Source organism: Pagrus major, chromosome 6 (genome assembly GCF_040436345.1).
Source record: "Pagrus major chromosome 6, Pma_NU_1.0".
Lineage (NCBI taxonomy): Eukaryota > Metazoa > Chordata > Actinopteri > Spariformes > Sparidae > Pagrus > Pagrus major.
In genome coordinates this window covers 1,764,217-1,784,435 of record NC_133220.1, presented here as the reverse complement: position 1 = coordinate 1,784,435, position 20,219 = coordinate 1,764,217, and the positions used below count along the sequence as shown (strand labels likewise).

Here is a 20,219-nt window from a genome sequence, read left to right as displayed (position 1 = left end):
AAATCATCTGATATTAAATGTACTTAAGTATCACAAGTAAAAGTAAATTATCTGCAGATAAAATACATTTATTTAAAAATGTGCTACTTTGACTCTGACACGTAATCTGCAAAGTAACTACAGTTATCAAATAAATGTAGCAACATGATGAGTAAATTAGTCGTGGAGTGGAAGTATAAAGTAGCAGAAAACAGAAATACTCAAGTAAAGTACAAGTACCTCGAAAATGTACTTCAGTAGGCTACAAGTTGTGTCATCGTGCAGGTGCGATACAAATCAATATGATACGAGATAAAGTTTCCAACAGGCTGATAAATAATTGGTGATTTAATGTTTTGTGTTTAAATTTAAATTCCTATTTTTCTTACAATCATCACAAATACACGAGATTTCAGCTCCTCTTCATCCAGATACAGTAACTTTATTTTGAAAATCTTCTAACCAGAAGTAGCTCCTCTGTTGTGAACCGGTTGGCTTGACGACGGAGAGACAGGAGAGGGAGGGGGGAAGGAGGAGGAGGAGGGGGGAGGAGCCTGCACGCTGGAGACCAATGACAGGACAGGTAGCAACAGGTGAGCCGACCCACGCACACACGCACACACACACACACACAGGCCGCGGTGCGGAGGCTCCTGGGAGCAGATCCTGTCTGACAGCAGCGGAACCAGAGAAGCGAGGTCCATTTCACCAGTTCACCGCTTCACCCTGTCACCCTGTCACCCTGTCACCGCCTCGGAGGACCTGTGGATTATCAGATCAGTGTTATTGATCAGGAGCGAGCGGCTCTGTGGTGAGTCAGTGACGCTGTGAGCTCACCTGCGTGTTGTGTTCACTGACCTGATTACAGGTGATTGATCCGCTCGGCTCGTGTTGATTCCTCAGTGAGCAGAATGTTTCTGAACCCTCTCAGCGGGATCCGGATCTGATTCTCTCGGGTTGTTTCTCACCACAGGATCGATACTCGGGTTATTCGCAGCGAGGCTCGAGCGCGTCGGTACCGGCGCCGCGGACCGCAGCGGCACCATGATCAGCTCGGAGGGCCTGCGCCCGGCCACGTCCGGCAGGAAGCCGCTGGGCAAGCTGGCCTCCCGGCTGGAGGAGGTGAAGAACCCGTGGCGGCAGGTGTCCACGCTGGAGCTGAGCCACAACGAGGCGGCCCGGCTCGCCACGGACGCGCTGCTGGAGCACGGGGAGAAGGAGTACCGCCGGGTTCTGACGGAGGAGCGGGAGCTCAACTTTCTGTCCCCGCTGGAGGTGCGCTACATCACCAAGCACGCGGCCAAGGCGTGCAGCCCCGAGAGCAACGGCACCGGCCCCAACGACCGGGACTTCGGGGACGGGGACGCCGTGTCCGAGCTCACCTCCGGGACCTACTTCCCCATGATGTCCGACGAGGAGCCGCCGATGCTGGAGCTCGGCTGGCCGGACCCCCCGGCGAGATACGGACCGTCAGAGACGCAGATCTACTTCCAGAGGGACAAGTCTCATAATGTGAAGGACCTGATCCGGTCCCTGATCAACAAGGCCAAGAAGGTGAGAGGACACAGAGTCCAGAGACACCTGAGGACGGGTCAGGGTCCTTTAAAGGAGCAGTCCGTAGTTCTGGAGAAGAAATGTTAAAGAGATCAAACTGACCCTAAAAAACAGCACAGTTTATACTGTTTTACTTTGTTTATATGTGGCGGACCCTGCCACCTTCCTAGCTTCAAACAGTGTTCTGGGACCTTATTGTCCTCCGAGAGCAGCTGGTTTATTCACTGATGGAGAAAATAAATATTTCTGAGTTTGTATTTCTTCTCCAAAACTACGTAGTGCTCCTTTAATGACACTAAAAGCCCTGTTTCTGTGTAAAGTTCTGTTCAGACACACGTAACATCTAAACTCACTGATGTGATCATCGTCTAACTTCATTGAGCTTTTCTCATTTAGTCCCCAGTTAAGTGATGTCGGCTGTCTGGTTCGATACAGGCAAACAAACACTGATCGATCGGTTAATCAATGACAGGATGTCGGTCAGACACAGAGAGGAGATCCTGAGCTGTGTGGATGAGAAACGATGCATAAAGATGGTTCTGTAAATTAAACTTACTTTAAAAATCAGGTCAAAAAAATAGGTTTATAGTTCAGATGTACCGAGTTTAACCGCCTTTAATCATTATTATCAATGACAGTATTGATGGAGAATAACAAGATTAAAGCTCCCTGATATAAAAAAGATCTTTTTCTTATCATAACTTTATTAAGTTTGATCTTCAGTGTGCAGAATGACTTGTATGCATTAATCTGCTGAAGGGGAAAGTTTCTGTGACTTCTCCTTTGGTCTCAAATGTTCATGACTTTATGACATCATAACTTCTTCAGAGCCAATCACGGTCCAGTGTTCAGCTGAGACAAACGTGATGCAGAAACTTTCATCCTTCCAGTCGACTGAACAAACTTCATCCGTGCAGCGTCTGATCCTCGTTCGTTCTCATTAACGTGTGTCAAAGTGTCGCATGATGATAAAACAGTGAAACAGTTTGAGACTAAAAGAAATTATCGAAGTGAAATAACAACAAACAATAAGTTCTGATCACAGCTGATTGTTGCTGTCTGGATCTGGACCCAGCTGCCGTCTGCAGTGACCAGAACAACATCGTGTTCCTGACAAACATCGTTACGTCTCCTGCTGTCAGCTGGGAGTTTCCTTGTTTTTCACCTTCCACCTCACTGCGTTCGTTCCTCCCTCCGGCGGTTTCCACTCGGTTTGCTTACAAACAAATGCAGCGGGCCCGAGCCCGGCCCGGCCCAGCCCGTCCTCCTGCCTGCTGTCATGTTTGATCAGCTCTTATCTCTGTCTGAGCTCCGAGGCCGCAGCTCGCTCTGTCGCTCATTGAACAGCCGACCTCAGGTCACAGATTAGAAACGTTTCATCGTCTAATCACCGGCTTTAAGTTCTGCAGCAGCACGGACGGGTCGTGAGACACGGGGACACATTTTGTGTCTCTCTGAAGTCATAATGTGTCTCTCTGTTGTTGTGTCTCTCTGTTGTTGTGTCTCTCTGTTGTTGTGTGTCTCTCCTGTTGTTGTGTGTCTCTCTGTTGATGTCTGTCTCTCCTGTTGTTGTGTGTCTCTCTGTTGTTGTTTTGTGTTGTGGTCACTTTGTGTTTCTCTAAAGTAGTTTGCATTTCTTTGTTGTCGTCTTTGTGAGACCTCATTTTGTGTGTTTCTGTGCATCATTTTGTAGTTTAACGTCTCTGTAGCCGTGTGTTTGACACATGAAGTGTAACGGCCTCTCAGACGGCGCCTCCGTGCCCGACAGGCCTGTTCAGAAATCCATCTGAGAACAAGACGTAAAAATAAAAGCAGCTGATTTAAAATCTATGTTAAGTTATCCGCTGTTTATCAGCTCTGTGTTTCAGCACCGTTGTGACTTTAAATTATGAGTTCAGGATGAATGTTGCCAAACTGCCTCCTGATCACTAAACTGACCAGACAGCAGCTCAATCAGAGACACATTTGGTTTCCTGGCAGACAGTCGAGCACACGCTGCACATGAGTCACCACAGTGTCCTCAGACACTTCCTCCTCTGTGTGACTTGTTTTATATGCATGAGCAGCGAGTCTGCTGCTAATAAAGATGAAACCTGAGCTGTTCAGATCCTGCAGGAAATATTCTACAAAAGGCAGAAATGCAACGAATCAGAGTCTTTTTTTCTGCCGTCACGTCGCTGACATTGACCCGTTTCTCACAGGTTTGTGCCGAGTCAGCAGAGTGGAGATCCGATGACACTCTGAATGCAGAGCGTCAGTCGGTGTGTTCAGCTGATAGCAGCTAACAGAGCTGCACACTTGTTCACTGCACATATCTCCAGGTCACATCGCAGAGCCTTTCACAATATTTGAACAGTTAACATGTTTTGTTGTGACTTCCCGGCTGTTTTTAATCAGGTCGTAGTTTCAGTGCAGGAAATCAAACTGGCTTCATTTTTCTTTGTAATGGAGAAACTCACCAGCTCTCACATTATACAGGACTCACCGGTGAACCAGTGTCTGTTTCATGAACACGATATTCATCACCGGTTGCCTGTGAGACTCGAGATTCGACAGCCGTTCGTTTTTTTTAATGTCTGAACTCAACTCGAGCCCGACGCAGTTAACGTAAGCTGAAGTGCTGAGTTGGCGTTACTCTGTTACTTTGCACTTGCCTGTTTACTCTGATTACAGACATGTAACAAATTACCTCTGTGTTGCTTTTAAAGCTGAAAATCAAACCCAGCACTGAACAGGACGTATATCCCCGACACAGACTGGAGGTCCGTCACTTATTTCACTTTTTCACCAAAAGAGCTTGACAGCACAGTGTCAGTTGAGGTGACCGAACCCGACACAAACCTGGACATCATTTTAAAATCTTTGTTCGAACCCCGCCGGGCCACTCAGGTCTCGACAGGTCCAGCCGGGTTCAGGTTGTTTATTAATTCTCAGCGAGCCCCATCCGGCCTCATGGCTCTCCTCATCAGCTCTCAGAGTTATACTCTATACACTGAGCTGCAAACATCCTGCTCCCCATCGTACAACCTCCCCAGCTGGAAGTCGCTAACACGATCCGCAGACTTGGAGAGCTTCCTCTCAGGTCACTTCCCAGGAGGCCAGCAGCTCCAGCAGCGTGTCCTGCGTGCTCCTGTGCTTGGTGTTCTCGGTTAATAGGACAATATCTGGATGTGAGGTGGTGGCTGAGGAACTGACGTCCATTATCAGCCGCCAATCCCTGAAAGAAGCCTGCAGATGTTCTCATAGCAGGTTTAGGTTGCTTCCCCAGATCTCCTATGTTGATGGTTGTGCCCTTTTATTAGTCGTCACCGACTAATGCTGCTTCTTTTTGAAAACTGAATTCACAGCTGTGGTTTAAATCTGCGTCTGAAGAGCTGTCGGTCATCTTCAGTGTGTGTTATTGATTTTCAGACACATGAGCCTGTGGGCACGAACACGTCTGCACACGGCCGAACACATTCTTCACGTTGCATAACTCAAACTGTATGGAGACACTTTGATTTGTTTACAGTGTGTGTTACATGGATGTGAGCCAGCTTCTTTTAGGTAATTTGATTACTTTGAATTTGTTTAAATGTAGCTGAGTGTCAGAACATCCTGTAGATGTAATGTTAACCTTTGTGCTCACGTGGAGCATTTTCATATCACCACTAACAGACGAACAGACCCGGGTCAGGTCGTTACTGCAGCACTACTCTGGAGTCCTGGCGGGTTTCTGGGCGTCAGAACTTATCAGCAGCTGAGCAGAAACTTTTTGCCCTGGAACCCCAGAACAGGTTCATCAGGACATGGAAGCTGTAATTATCTTTGTGTTTTTGAGTTATTGAGTCGTAAATCCTCATCAACATACATTTTACAGAGTCGTCTGTTTATAAAAAGACTTTTTGGCTGAAAAATTATTGAATGAAATATGAAGCGACTGTGGCAGCAATTTATTTTCATTACGATTAATCAGTCGACTGTTTTTAGATTAAATGTTGATTCTATAAAATACCAGAAAGCTCACATCCCAAAACTGCAGAACATCTGCAGCGATGTTACAGAGAGAAAAGCAGCAAATCCTCACATGTAAGAGGCTGAAACCTGAAAATGATGAAGAGTATTGATTAGAAAGTGACTTAAAGGAACAGTTCATCCACAAATGACGTCATCATCTCCTCCTTCCTGATGATATAAAGTCAGGTGAAGTCCACAAAACATTTCTGGAGCTTCACAGTAAAACAGCGACGCAGCGTTCTGCTAAACACCTGAAATGGTGAAAAAATAACTGACTAACTAAAAGATGTAGTACAAAATTGAAAAAACAACTGAAAAAATCATAAAATGGCTCCATACAGCTCGTCCGGTGTGATCCAAGTCTCTGTGATCCCAAATCGATTTAAATAGACGTTATTTACACCTGCACCGCCGGCGCCAACACTTTGAGTTGAGCAGCTAAAGTGAAGATTTTGGTTTAAAAAAGGTGTAAATAATATAAATAATAAAAAAGCTCCAGAAATGTTTTGTGGGCTACAGAACTTCAGCTGACTTCTGGTATGGGGCTCAGGACATAATGTAGATGATTGAACTTTCAGTTTTGGGGGAACTTTTCCTTTAAACAGTAAATAACTTACTAAAATTGTTGCAGGTTATTTTTCTCTCAATCAACTAATTACTGCCTATATTTACTAATGTGCTCAGCCCTACATGTTATCATACAGACCTTTCTTCTGCTCTTTTTGATCATCGTTCGTCAGTGATTGGCTCCTGTTTCCACACATTCACTATATCAGTACCATGACAGTGAAGTTGTAGTTAATCGGGCCTGTAACTCTGCCTGTGTCGGCGCTGTGCCATGAAGAAGCCCACTCATGAAATCTTCATGAAACCCTGCGAGCTCACGTCTCTTGTGTCTCCCCTCTGCTGCAGGTGATAGCGTTGGTGATGGACGTGTTCACAGACGTCGACCTGCTGTGTGATCTGATGGAGGCGTCCAACAAGCGGCGCGTCCCCGTCTACATCCTGCTAGACGAGAAAAACCTCGACTACTTCACAGAAATGTGCTCAGCACTGGACATCCAGAACTCACACCTGGGTGTAAGTACTGAGCAGACGTATACAGACAGTTCTGATGCAGAGAGACCAGAACAGGACAGGAACACAGTGTTCACACAGACAACCTCAGGTTCAGACACTGTAAAGATCAGTTAGATAATTAATTAAAGATAACTTTAAACTGAAGATCAGTGGAAAATGCACAAAGTAACAGTGAAGGAAGATAAGTTAAAATAATTGAAGTCTTTGCAGCAACAACAAGAGGATGAATCTTAAAGCCTGTGGTGACACTTTAACTTTAAATACTTTGATTTATGACGAAATTTAGATGAAAACTTAGATGGTGAACATTGTAGCTGCTGAACATCAGCATGTATTGTCACTGTGAGCATGTTAGCATGCTGGTGTTAGCATTTAGCCCAAGTACAACCTCACAGAGCTGCTAGCACGACTGCAGACTCTTGTCTTGTCCTTCAATTCATGATAGCTTGTTCGCTAACATAAACCAAGTTTTAACTACAGTGCAATATGTAAAATGGTGACTGAGAATGAGAATAAACACCCAACTATCTTTCTCCAGAATCACTTTATGCTTATGATTTAGGTCGATGTCAAACATTGTGAAAGATCCCAGAGCCCAAAGTGACGTCTTCAAGTTTCTTCTTTATTCAGACCAACAGTCCAAAACCCAGAGACTCTGGATTAACTGTCATCCTCACATTCAACAGCTGGAACCAAACAATCAGTTATCAGAATAGTTTGCGATTAATTTCCTTCTGATCGATGCGTCGCTGCAGCTCTGTCTCAGTGTAAACGTTTGTGTGTCGCCTCAGCAGTATAAGTTTCTCTACACTCAGCTTCTAGAAGTCACACTGCAGTGTCAGGATAACGTTTAGCTCAGCTTCATAGTGTTTGTTAAAGTGAGACGTCCTCTTGTTCACTGCTCCTTCATTTACTGTGGCAGGTTTCACTTCAACCTTTGGTTTGTGTTATTTCTCTGGATCAGTACCGGCTCTGTCCTCCACAGCTGACCCAACACTCTGCAGTCATCTTTAGTGTTGTTCTGATTGAGACCCACAGTGGCAGAGATTAAATATTATGCTCTTAACTGTCTGCATGTTGACTTTAACAGTGCACTGAAATAAACTCAGACCAGAGGCTGACTGACAGGAAGCAGGACGGTTTGCATGGAGCTCATTTGTATTTTCACTCAGCTCACTGGTTGCAGATAATACACACATAGATGTTCACATACAGTTAAACACCATAATGAGAATAAACATTCAGCTACTGATGCTGCTAAATGTTGTTTCTGTGTGAATCTTCTGATGCATGTTAATGTTGCAGCAGGAGGAGTTTTTTTATTTGCTTGTTTGGTGTAAATTTTAAATATCGTACATGAGAGTCAGTGTTCATCAGAGTCCGGCTGTCAAATATGATTTTCTGATTTCTGATAACTGAAATGTTGTGTTTCTTCAGTGAGTCTGCGTGTGTGTATCTGTGTTTCTAACAGTCACATGTGTGTGTTTGTGTGTTTGCGTGCAGAACATGCGTGTTCGCAGTGTGTGCGGGGACACGTACTGCACCAAGAGCGGCAAGAAGTTCACCGGTCAGGTCCTGGAGAAGTTCATGATCATCGACTGTGAAGAGGTCATCGCCGGCTCGTACAGGTCAGTAACACACACACACACACACACACACACACACACACACACACACACACACACACACACACACCTGTGTACACACTTCTATCTGAAGGACTGAAGAGCAAACAGCAGAACAAGACGGAGCTCAGCAGCAGCAGGATTGCCAGAAAATTAGTTTCAAACTGTTTCTAACTCAGATCTTTACATCACATGACTGGATAAAAGTTGTAATAATCAATAAGTTGATCAACAAACTATTTTGATAATCTGTGAATCATCCTGCTCCTGGTTTGAGCCATTGAATGCACCTCCTCAGGCACTTTTCTCTCCTTTCTGACAGTTTATTGAATCATCAGAAAAATAGTCAGCAGATTATCTGATCATTAAAATAATCACTAGGTCTGTTTTTATCAGAATTCAGAGACACAACGTGACGAGTGAAAGAAACTTGAACAACAAGAAAAGCTGCAGGAAGAGAAATGACATGTATTTGAATTAAAGTCCTCTCTCTCTCTCTGTATATTGAAATGTGCTCTCAGTGAACGAGCCTCTGCAGCCCTCATTGTTCACAGCGATCACTCGTACTCGTTGAGTGTGTGTAGCTGTAATTACAGGTATTACTCAGGTATTCTCATAACAGTTTCAAATACCGCTGTCAGCTCCACGCCAACCGCAGCCAGTCACTTCTCTGCACAGCACGAGCTTTGTTTCACAGCTTATCTACACACACACACACACACACACACACACATTTGCACACTGAATGTGGCCTCTGAGCTCAGCCGGCTTCCTCCTGCAGTCGTCGTGCTTATCAGGAGGGATGCAAAGTAGCCGTGGAGCTGCTGATCGTCAGCTGCTGTGAAACACTTCTTCTGTGTTCAGATGTGTTTTCACTCTGTGTTCTGAACGTCTCGGTCTGAGTCCACCTACACGTCTTCTTACAGCTGATATCAATCTGCATGCTTCATCCCAGATTTAAATTACTGCAACATTATAAAAAATTATAAAAGATCCTGACAAGCAGCTGCAATGTGCCAACTTCTAAAAAGTTGCTGGACATGCAAGAGACAGGTTGAGTATGAGAGGACGTTATAAATATGAAATATATTTACTACTTAAATAAAATGTAACTTCACGGACGTTAAACACAAGTTAACTTTTAATATAAATCATTACTCACCAGTTAAATGTCTTTAATTTTAGAATAAAGTATCATCACAACACTGAAGTTGTTTTAATACGATTGGATCTTCTTTCTGTGGACGTTTCATCAGGACGTGGTTTTATTTTAGCGCCGGGCAGTTCAGTTTGCCGCCGTTTTCTTTTTAAGCAGGTGTCTGGTTTTATATCAGAGAGTCAGTGAGATCTGAGCTCGATTATCTTTGCCTTGTTTCATCGTCTCCTCTCCTACGACTGCATGGGCCCAGATACTGTATGATTCAGTTATATAATATAATATTTTTTATGTACCAATTATAGTTTATTATAAGAAGAAAATGACAGAAGCTCCTCGAGTAACAGGCTTCTATACTTTCATTACAGTCGTCTTCTTCGACTTCAGTTATGATGACGGACAAATAACTTCCTGTTTTTATAATTAATCCTTTAAAGTCCAAATTACTGTTGTAGAAGTGAGTGAAAGGGTTCAACACAATCCTACTGATTGTTAGTGTGTGTGTGTGTGTGTGTGTGTGTGTGTGTGTGTGTGTGTGTGTGTGTGTGTGTGTGTGTGTGTGTGTGTGTGTGTGGTGTGTGTGAGTGTAATGTACCAGTGAAGCTGCAAGACAACTACTGCTGTCTGATTTTAACAACTTGGTGTCGTGGAGCAGAGCAGAGGGAGTGTTAATGTCACCTCGAGGTGTAATTTTAAATCCGTCCTCACTTAAACAAACCCGAGACAGAGACGGACTGAGACTGTCCTCGTGAACTCATTTTTATTTTTTTAATTACGGCACAAATCACATTTACTGTTTGACATTTTAAAGTTAGTTCTCGTCTCGCGTGTGAACTTCTGGTGGAGACTGGAGGAACGATCTCACTGTGTGAATTTACAGCAGATGGTAAAATGTTCGTTCAGACGGCTGCAGAAACAGCTTGACTCAGATACTCGGGACTGTTTTACGCAGACAAAAGTGTCACCGGGCTTCTTTGTGTCGGGTGAAGCTGTTTCACACACACGGATGCATCGAGACATGAAACGTAATCTCTTTTCATTCAGCAATGAAACCTTTGTCTTTGCACGTGTTCATGTAAAAAAAAAAAGCAGATTAAACCGGTTTCATGCAGCAAAGAAATCATGGAGATCAAACTTCTCTGATGCTCTTTTCTGATAACATGCAGGTTTCTGAGAAATCAGATGCTGGTGGCTGATAGTAACTCAGAGTAAACAAAGTCAAATCAGTTTTATTTGTGTAGCTCGACGTCGCAGATTACAGCGCGGCCTCAGAGCGTTAACAGCCGAGGATTTACTCTGTGTGAGTCTGCGAGTCGACCAGAGATCCAGTCTGGAAACTCCGTGATCTCTGATGTGTTTGTGAAACTCTTGTTCTGTTTCTTTTGTTTTCTGGTTCGATCCGTTGAGCAGTTTGTGTGTAATCCTGCTGACAAACCCACAAACAAACGGACACAGATGAAACGTATCGTCGTTGGCGGAGGGAATAACGCATGACGACAAATAAGTGAGGGTGTTGGCCTGTAAGGTGTGAATCACATTTTGTGAAATACTCAGTTAAATGTTACGCAGCTAGCATGCGACCAAAGTCAGCTAACCCTGCTGTCGAACTCTTCACTCCTCACTTCTATTGTTCGTCTGTTAAAGTTGGCAAGAAGTTGGCTCAGGTGTTTTACCTTCTTAGATAATATCTGTTGAACGACTGACTATAAATCCTTTGACTGCAGAGCCGCAGGTAGATTTTATTTGAGCGATGGTGTCTGAACTAAACCAACCAGCAGCTTGTATTCATGATGACTAAATTAAAAATTGTTCACACATTCTTTCATCTTTTTACAATCAGTCAGCTGCTTCAGGTGCGTCTCCACCTGCACTCCTTGATTCACTCTTTGTTTTATTTCCAAAGTGGTTTCCGGTCTCGCCTCTCGCCTCTCCTCTTCTTCGATGTGTCAGTGTCTCAGGTTTGACACGGTGGCTGCAGAGTGTTTCTGCTCATAGACTGAGTGTGTTTCAGGTGCGTGGCAGTGGGTTGGGTCAGGCATGCAGGCCGACAGGCATCGGACTGAAACAGCTGACAGAGGAATGCAGGGCGCGGCCCAGCCCGGTGCCAAGTGCCTCAGGGCGGCAAATGTTGTCTTATCACCGGAGCGCACCTCTCCCTCCCTCCTGCGCTATCTGAAAACGTCCTCGTAACTCTGATATTAAATCCCACGAATAAGCTGCTGTACAATGTGACACCTGGGCTGTGCCGCTGCTGTGCAACTTACACTGATTAGTTTATTTGAGAAGCAAATAATAAACACTGATTCACTGATATCGAGTCAATGATTTTATCTGTTAATCCAGAAGAAAGTGCAACAGGAAGCTGTACTTTACTTTAGTCCTTCATGTGAGGCTTTTATAAGCTCTATATTAACATGTAAGAAATGTTTTATAAAGCTATAATGTAGTTATTGAAAGGGAGTGTAATAACGTCCTACTAATACTTTAGGCAAACAATATTATTATTAACAATACTGCTGTTACTATTAACACGCTTTTCAGTGGTTGAACCCGAATATAAACATTTCAGAACAACAATGAGGCAAATACAAATATGACAACAAAAGATAGTACAAAAGTAAAATAGAATAACTTTGTTTATATTTCACTTTTCAAAACCAAAGAAGAAAGAACTACAAGACAACAAGTTAAAATTAAAAAGTTAAAACCAGATTAAAGCAACTCTGTTACTGTGAGAGAAAAGAAATACAATTAAGTAAGTAAGTTATTCTAGAAGCATTTTTGTTATATTTGTAGAAAATCTCTTAATGTCTCGACAAAGATCTGCTGCATTCACAGTACACAGCCCCTGAGCCTGTCGTTCAGCAGCTAACCGAGTTAGCACAAAGCACACAGCCCCTGAGCCTTTCGGTCAGCAGCTAACCGAGTTAGCACAAAGCACACAGCCCCTGAGCCTGTCGTTCAGCAGGTAACTGAGTTAGCACAAAGCACACAGCCCCTGAGCCTGTCGTTCAGCAGCTAACCGAGTTAGCACAAAGCACACAGGCCCTGAGCCAAAGTACAGAGAGCAGACATGCTCAGTGGCTAATGTTAGCACAAAGCACTCAGCAGTTAGGTGTAACTGTCGCCCCTGGTAACCTTTTCAGACTGAGGCACGTTCACGACGGCTAATTATATTTACGTGATTGCAGCATTTAATAGAGTTTGTTTATAAATATATTTTTTCAGAATAAAAAAGCTAAGAGAGCTTGTTAAACTAAAATGTAGCTCTCTGTAGCTGGTTTCTACAATCTTGATAACCACATCTTTAACATACAATGTATGAAAATACTGTTAAACACAGTTGTGATGATACAGAACATGTGTTAACAGTTAAGATTGTTGACAAATACTGAATATTAGTAAATATTTTAAAACGTCCTTATATCGGCTTAGTGTTTTACAAACATTTATAATGTTGTTTTTCATTTTTATCTTTTAAGAAAGGACCTTGAACTTCAATCTACAGATATGTTTACTAGGTTTATTAGTGTAACAGTAAAGGGCAGATGACGGCACAGAGCTTATCTCGATCATGAATATATGAAGGTTGATTTTAAATGAGCTCTGCGGTACGAAGACCGTCTTCTCTTCATGACGGAAACAAACTTTATGATTGATGCATGAAGGCGTGCTCTGATCATTTCCTCCTGACAGGAATTAAACTTCAGCTGAATGCCGTCCAACATCTCTGAGCACTGAGTGATGCATCGCTGAGCCGTCCTGCAGGTTCTCTGGCTGCTGTAAAATCACACTGGCTGCCTCAGCACGCCTTCACTGGCCTCAAAATGATTTACTTCCAGAAATAATTTTATAACCGTCTGATTTTGTTTCAGGCTGCGTGTGGTTTTAGGAAACCTTTCGTGGGATCCTAATTAAAATTGGGTGTTAACTGAGAAACTGTCTTGGACAAGTTAGAGCAAATGCTACAAACTGGCCTGACATGAAGAAGTGCAGCTGTCAAAGCACAACTCCTCCTCAACCGTTGAATATTTGAAGACTGAAAAACTAAAGTTATCAAGTTATTGACATTTTTTTGATTCTGCTGAATGACTTCAACGTTTGTTGTCGCTGGAATAAAAGCTTCTGCAGAAGAATAATGTGAGCAGGCAATTTAAAATGTTCAATATGTTTTAGTTGCGCAGCTCAGATGGTATTTGCATTTAAAGGCGTCTCTCAATCATTCACTCTCTTTTCAACTGACAACATTATACAACTAGTTGGCACATGTTTGATACTGCAAGGAACTTTTAACTGGTTATGAAACAACAACATTTAAAAACTGATGCTTCTGTTCGACCGACAGAAGAAGGTCGGCTGTTTCTATAGTTATTCTTAAAGCCGTCACTGAGTCGGTTTCATAAAATTAAAACTATTTCTTACGTGCTGAGGATGAATTGAGGCGCCTGAGGAAAGAAGCTGCTCTGTAGTCTGGTGGTACGGCGCTAAAACAAAGCTGACTATGTTTCATCGTCGTCATATTACAGTTATTAATCTGACATAGACACAAATTGATCCATGACCTCATCGATATGCATCCTGCAAACAAAACAAAACAAAAAACAAATGCACGTACCAACCAGATCAAGATCTGAACCACAGGAGGAGGTGGCGCTCATAATGCTTTAGTCCACAGGGGGCGCCAGAATCAACAAAATGAAAGTTGATGGGAGCTGCTTTAAAGTGACTGTAAGAGTGTTGCCAAGTGTTAGTATTGTTTGTTCAATCATTTAGTCGATTAATAGAAATAGATCGGCAGTTAACTTTCCTTTCCCCTGGTGACTGTGTGCCCGGACAAAGCTGGGAACCAGTGTAGACACTGACGGTTTCATGTGCGATCCAGATTTACTTCATATTGATACGATGAAGCAGAAAACGTACAGATACGTTACAGAAGTTAAAGGTGAACGTGCACAGAAGACGTTTGAGTGGCTGTTTTTTAATAAAAACTGTTCAAAGTTCTGTCTCCTGATTATTAATTAATATGTAATGTGTAATGTATTTAAGATTAAATACATGAAGCACAACTTACTGTAACAGCATTTTATATAACACGGTTTAACTTTGATAAGATAGTTTCCGCTGTAATAACTTCTGTTATCTTACTGTTATAAAACGCCGTCTCTTAATGATTCCCTCATCTTTATTCTTTTATTGGTCCTGTTGCCTCTCATGTCACATGTCTCAGGCCTGCTGGGTGATACGTTGCCTTCACTACAGCTCAGATATTTGTGTGATCATATAGGTCAGAGTCTGAGCGCCCCAGTTCTGCTGCCGCCGGGCGTCTTCGTGTTCATGCTCCTGTTGTCTGCAGGCAGAGAAGCTGATGATGAATCACCGCAGTGACTCATCATCGTTCAGGAAATTGTTGAGGCCGATCTGCAGTTTAATCAGCCGGAGGTGGACGGAAGTAATCTACATAATGAGAGTCGATGCTCTCAGTCACATTTTCATGCACTCAGTGACGTGAGGGGGTTTTTTTCCTCCGCGCACTTTAAAAAACACGATGAACGTTGTTGATACGCAGTGTGCAGGCCTCCCTCATGAGCTGGTGATGTCACTTCCTGTTCCCCAGCTTGTTTAGGAACATAATTAACACATTTTAACACTTTCTTTGAAGCATGTGTTTAATATTTAATGATCTTATGCTCATTTGATGCCAACTCACACAGACTTCAGACATTTTCCCAGTTCATGACTGGGAGTTATTTCTGATCAGTTTTCCTTTTTCTTCTTTTTATTTTGAAACAACAACATTAAAGTTGTTTATTTCTGTCGACTCTGCAGCCTCGGACTCTCACACTCTCTGTCTCCTCTCCAGTTTCACCTGGCTGTCGGCTCAGGTGCACAGCAACATGGTGATGCATTTCTCAGGTCGCATCGCCGACAGCTTCGACCGCGAGTTTCGCTGTCTGTACGCCGACTCGCAGATCATCGACTGCTTCTTCAACCCGGAGGAGGAGGGGATGCCCTACTACCCGTCGTACCAGGCCATGATGGCCCCCGGCATGGGCATGGGGCTCGGCCCGGTCATGGGTCTGGACTTACTGTCTGACAGGTATGAAGCTCGAGTCGCGTTGCTGAGACGGTTCTTTGTGTTTGTTGTCTGGTTCAAGGGTCGACGGTTTACATGATTTCCTGCTGACACTTGACTCCAGGACGCAGAATCACTCCAAGGAGCCCGGTTCATGTTTCTGTCGACAGATTATTTTCTTATTTTTGCCTATAAAATGTCAGATGGTGAAAACTGCTCGTCACAGTTTCCGAGCGCCCGAGCTGAAAAACACTGAAGTTCATTTTACAATGATACAAAACAAGAAGCAGCAAATCTTCACATCTGAGAAGCTGAAATGATTTAATGATTAATTAAACAAATAATTATAACAATTGTCACTAAATGACTTTATGCTGATAAACTAATCGATTTTGCTTCTTCAAACTTTTCAGATTACGTTATGTTTCTTGTGCAGTCATTAGTAACTATATCGATAATTAAGAGTAAATATTTTCAGTTAATGTTGCTGTCTAGCAATGATACAATTGGCCAATTTATCTTACATGTTCAAAAAGTATGACAATAACTTAAATTTGTATTATATTTTTGATATCCAGAAGAATAAATGTAAACAAATAACTTCATAAAAGCTTTTTTATGTCCTGATTTCTTCTGAATAACACTGACAGCCAGACTCGTCTACAACTCTGACCAACAGTAATAAATATAACAATAATAAAGTTTATTCAACGGAACCGATCAGAACAACGTTACACAATCGTTTACAAATTGAATCATCTCAATTCACTGCAATTACATAAAATGTAGCCAAAAAATAAAACAAATACATTAAAAAAACACACAAACCAGGTTGAAGATGGAAAAATACCAGTATCAGTATCATTTTTGATTCTACATCTTAAAATGGTCAAACTCTGGATGAACAGATAATCTTAACTTTGATCTAAAATAGTGTCTGACGCTGATCTTAACTTCTCCTCCAGCAGGCCGAGGGACAGGGTGTGCTCTGAAAACTCCAGCAGCCAATCCAGTAACAGCGTGTCGAGCGTGAAGGCTGCGCCCGGGATGACCCCGAACCCGGTCTACAAGGTCACCCAAAGTCACGACAAGAAGGAGCCCAACAACAACTCTCACCTGAGCCCTGAGAGGAGAGGAGGACAGACCCCGACGTCTCAGGGTCACGTCACACCGGTGTCACGGGTCACCGCTAACGGAGTAACCAATCACAGCCCAGCCATGGACCGACCGCCGCCGGCCTACGGTCAGCAGATGGGCATCGAGTGGAACAAGCCAAACCCGGCTGACGTCATGCGGTCGAATATAGGCGGCACCTCCTCCAAGTTCCAGGCGCTGGGTTTGTACGACCACAAAACGAGCCTGTTCTCCAGCACCGGGTACGTCTCCGGCACCCCCAACATGAACCTCAACCCCAGGACCCAGAGCCCCTCCCCGGTCAACGACAGCAAGCTCAACCCCAAGCAGAGGACTGCCCCCAACCAGTTCCTCAACAAGTTCACAGACCTCTTCAGCAAAGACAAAGAGACCTACAACTTCCGGAGGTCTCCGTCCCCGCACGGCGTCACGTCCTGGGGAGGACCGGACCTCTCTCAGGGCGAGCCAGAGAGCCAGCAGAGTCCGCCGCCGCCACCGCTCTCTCCGGTCGCGGTGATGAACCGGCAGGACCAGAAACGAATGACACTGGGCCACAGCAAGCTGGACCTGGTGAACCACTACAACAAGATGAAATCCAAGCAGGTGTACAGCCGCTTCGAGCTCAAGTCCTCAAATTAAACTCGGACCTAATCGGACTTCCAGACTCTCTGTTCTTCCTGCGTCTCTCTCCGTGGAGGTTTTTATAAAGTCGTCAGTCCCTCGTCTTCTTCCACAGTTCAGTGATGCCTGCTGGAAATGAAGCCATGGCAGCCATGTTGGCTCTTTCAACACATTCACAGGGTTCGTCTCTGTGAGTCTTGAAACCACATTGCCTCTTTTATAGAGCGGACCGGCCCTGGAGTTTTGGGGCTGATGCAGATGGAAGTAAACAAAATTCTGGTTTTGATATATCAGCTGATATTCTTATTCACACAGAAACTATGAATATAAACACTTTCTTTACAGTGATCCTTTAAATGTGGTTGTAAAACACTCGAGACATGTCTGCAGGATATTTTACAGTTTAACAATGAATTTTATTGTCCAATATGACGACAGAGCACTGAGACGGTAAACTTCACCGGGAATTTAATAACTAGAAGTCACCCCCAGCATCTTTTTCTGCATTACGTACTGTAAAAAAAGTCGTTTTCATATCGACACATGTTGGAAAACGTTTATGCCGATACCGATTTATCTGTGATTGGCCAATATCGGTCGGGCTTTACACTTTTATAATGTGAGGAGGCTTTATGAGCAGTAGTGTTGTGACTGGTCGTAGTTTACAACAAACATACAAAGAAACTGATCATGTTTCAACACGTGCTGTATAATAAATATTAAACAGACAGGAGCCTATGACCTGGAGACAATCCATGTGCCATCAGAGCTTATTTAACGACGATCTTAAAGTCAGAGCTGAAATTTTCAATCTCCTTTTGATGTAAGGAAATATTAATTACAATCACAGCGCAGCGATTCTGCCTAATTTTCATTTTTTCAAGAGACGATTGAACTGGTTTTGCACATATTTGAATAAACGGGGCTTTTCCTGTGGCAGCGGTGATGAGATGTGATGTCATGCTTCATATCCAACAAATGTCCAGATGTTTGTCCGCTTTTCCAACAAGGTTTGTCTCAGTGACGCCCTTCAATATATGAGGAAACATCTGTAAAACAGGATTTTCACCCTTTGCATTATGAAGTTTTATATATTTTAAAAACTTTTCCATGAGCCTTGAAAAAGCTGCTGGATCCAAAACATTTTTGAATAATAATGATGATGATAATAGTTTTCAATTTTGAGCAAATAAGTTCAAACTAAGAACATATAACATAACTTCAGTCAGACTTTAACGTCTTTGATTCTCAGATTTTTACTTTCTTATGTTGTTTCATACAAAAAAAAGCTAAATAAATGTTTTTATCTTCAGATTTAAAGCAGCCCGAATGTGAAGAAAACCTCTTCATCCTTTTCTGTCTTTCTGTCTTTCTTTCTTTCTTTCTTTCTTTCTTTCTTTCTGTCTTTCTTCCTTTCACGTCCTTTCAGATCATTCCTGTAACACTCCTGTATCATAGTGTACATACCACGTGCCTTGATCATCCTGCCTTGATCATCCTGCCTTAAGGTTTACAATCACATTGTAATAATTAATATCTCCAGTGACTTCAGGTGAGTGTTTATTAAGGAACACACGCCTGTTTGAAGCCGCTGTCGCTGCAGGGAACAAAGTCTGTTGTAAAGTAAAGCAGAAGCGGTGCGACTGTATTTCCTGGTGCTGTATCGTGTTACAATTCTGGGAAATGAGGTGTAAATATAGAAAACTGAAGGGCTTTGGGGCATTTTGAGGCGATCAGGTGGAAAATATTGTTTGTACAAAGACGGACGGCTGTGAGAAGATGCTGTTTGTTCTTCATTACAGAGGATCGTTTCCTCACACTGAACATTTTATACAATAAACAGCTCCAACGTCTGTATATAAACTGCTTATTAAAACACATTATATGATAGATGATTGTTTTCCTTTGCTACATACACCGACGTGGAGTCACGGCTGCTCTGATCCCATCACATGATGCTCTCTAGTTTTACCTGATGTCTCCTAATCGAATGTGGACCAGGTGTGTAAAGCGGAGGATCCGACGGTCCACCTGAACTCAGCTGCACACCTGTAAAGTTTTCATGACTGCATCTTCCACGGTCGTGACGCTGTCGTGCGACACACAAGGTGAAGACGTCGGCAGCCCCGCGTGATGCTGACGTTTTCCATCGCAGCACTACAGGGCTAAATAATCAGTGCTGACGTGGAAAACTGATTGTTGCTGTTGTCACCTGAGCAATAATGATCGACAGTGATCAATTCTTTTGATATATGTGTTTTGATTTTGTGTGAGTTGTTGTTTACTGCTCATTTCAGTTTGTGTTGTTGTCGTCAGTACCACAGTCAGCCGGACATCGATTCCTCCTCGTCTGTCCGACTGTCTCATGTATAATATGTTGTAAATAAAACACGAACTGACTGTCAGGACTTTGGGTTAATGTTAAAGAAACTCTTCTGTAACTGAGTTGTTATTTTATTTTTACATCATGTCATTTACTGGAGAATGTGAACGTTCTGTTTAAGTTGATCTTAATTTGTAAGATGAACAATTTAGGATTTTAATAAAAGAGAAAGTTGAAGTTAAAAGTTGTTTTGAGTGTCGATGTCCTTCTGTTGTAGGTTTCTGTAAAGAGGGTGAGATATTTACCTTCATTAACACGAATGTTTTGATTCCTGAACTCTCTCCTGCAGCTTAATTAATGCACATATCTAAAAATACAGGAAATATCAGACCTGGGTGTTAAAACAAGATGATTCCTGCTTATTATATCAATCTTAACAGCTACTGAAGGGATTGCCCTGATATTTGGTGCAGAGGTTCATGGTTCCCAGAGGTTGAATCCTCCTGACGCTGGTGATCTTCTGACTTTCCTCTAGCGCCACCATGAGGTTCCACTGTGTCGGCATTTTAAATTTGCACAATAATGATGATGAACGTTTCATCTCTTCCTGCCTAAAACGGTATCGATGTTAACATATATCTTAACGGGCGACAGCTGGACAGGATATGAGTTGTAACT

The 20,219-nt window shown here is 43.0% G+C and overlaps 1 protein-coding gene across 3 annotated transcripts; it reads left to right on the top strand.

Annotated features, from left to right (window-relative positions):
• The first annotated feature begins 646 nt into the window (after window positions 1-646).
• Window positions 647-19,789, top strand: fam83c (family with sequence similarity 83 member C). 3 transcript variants are annotated; one of them, XM_073469056.1, is made up of 6 exons: window positions 647-790; window positions 953-1,533; window positions 6,442-6,609; window positions 8,113-8,237; window positions 15,251-15,487; window positions 16,429-19,789. In XM_073469056.1, the coding sequence occupies exons 2-6, from the start codon at window positions 1,024-1,026 to the stop codon at window positions 17,234-17,236; spliced, it is 1,848 nt and encodes a 615-aa protein (XP_073325157.1). In that variant the 5' UTR covers window positions 647-790; window positions 953-1,023; the 3' UTR covers window positions 17,237-19,789. The 3 variants fall into 3 exon arrangements, with proteins under 3 accessions (XP_073325157.1, XP_073325156.1, XP_073325158.1); XM_073469055.1 differs by having other exon boundaries at window positions 647-847; XM_073469057.1 differs by lacking the exon at window positions 647-790 and having other exon boundaries at window positions 1,012-1,533; window positions 16,432-19,789.
• Window positions 19,790-20,219: the final 430 nt, after the last annotated feature.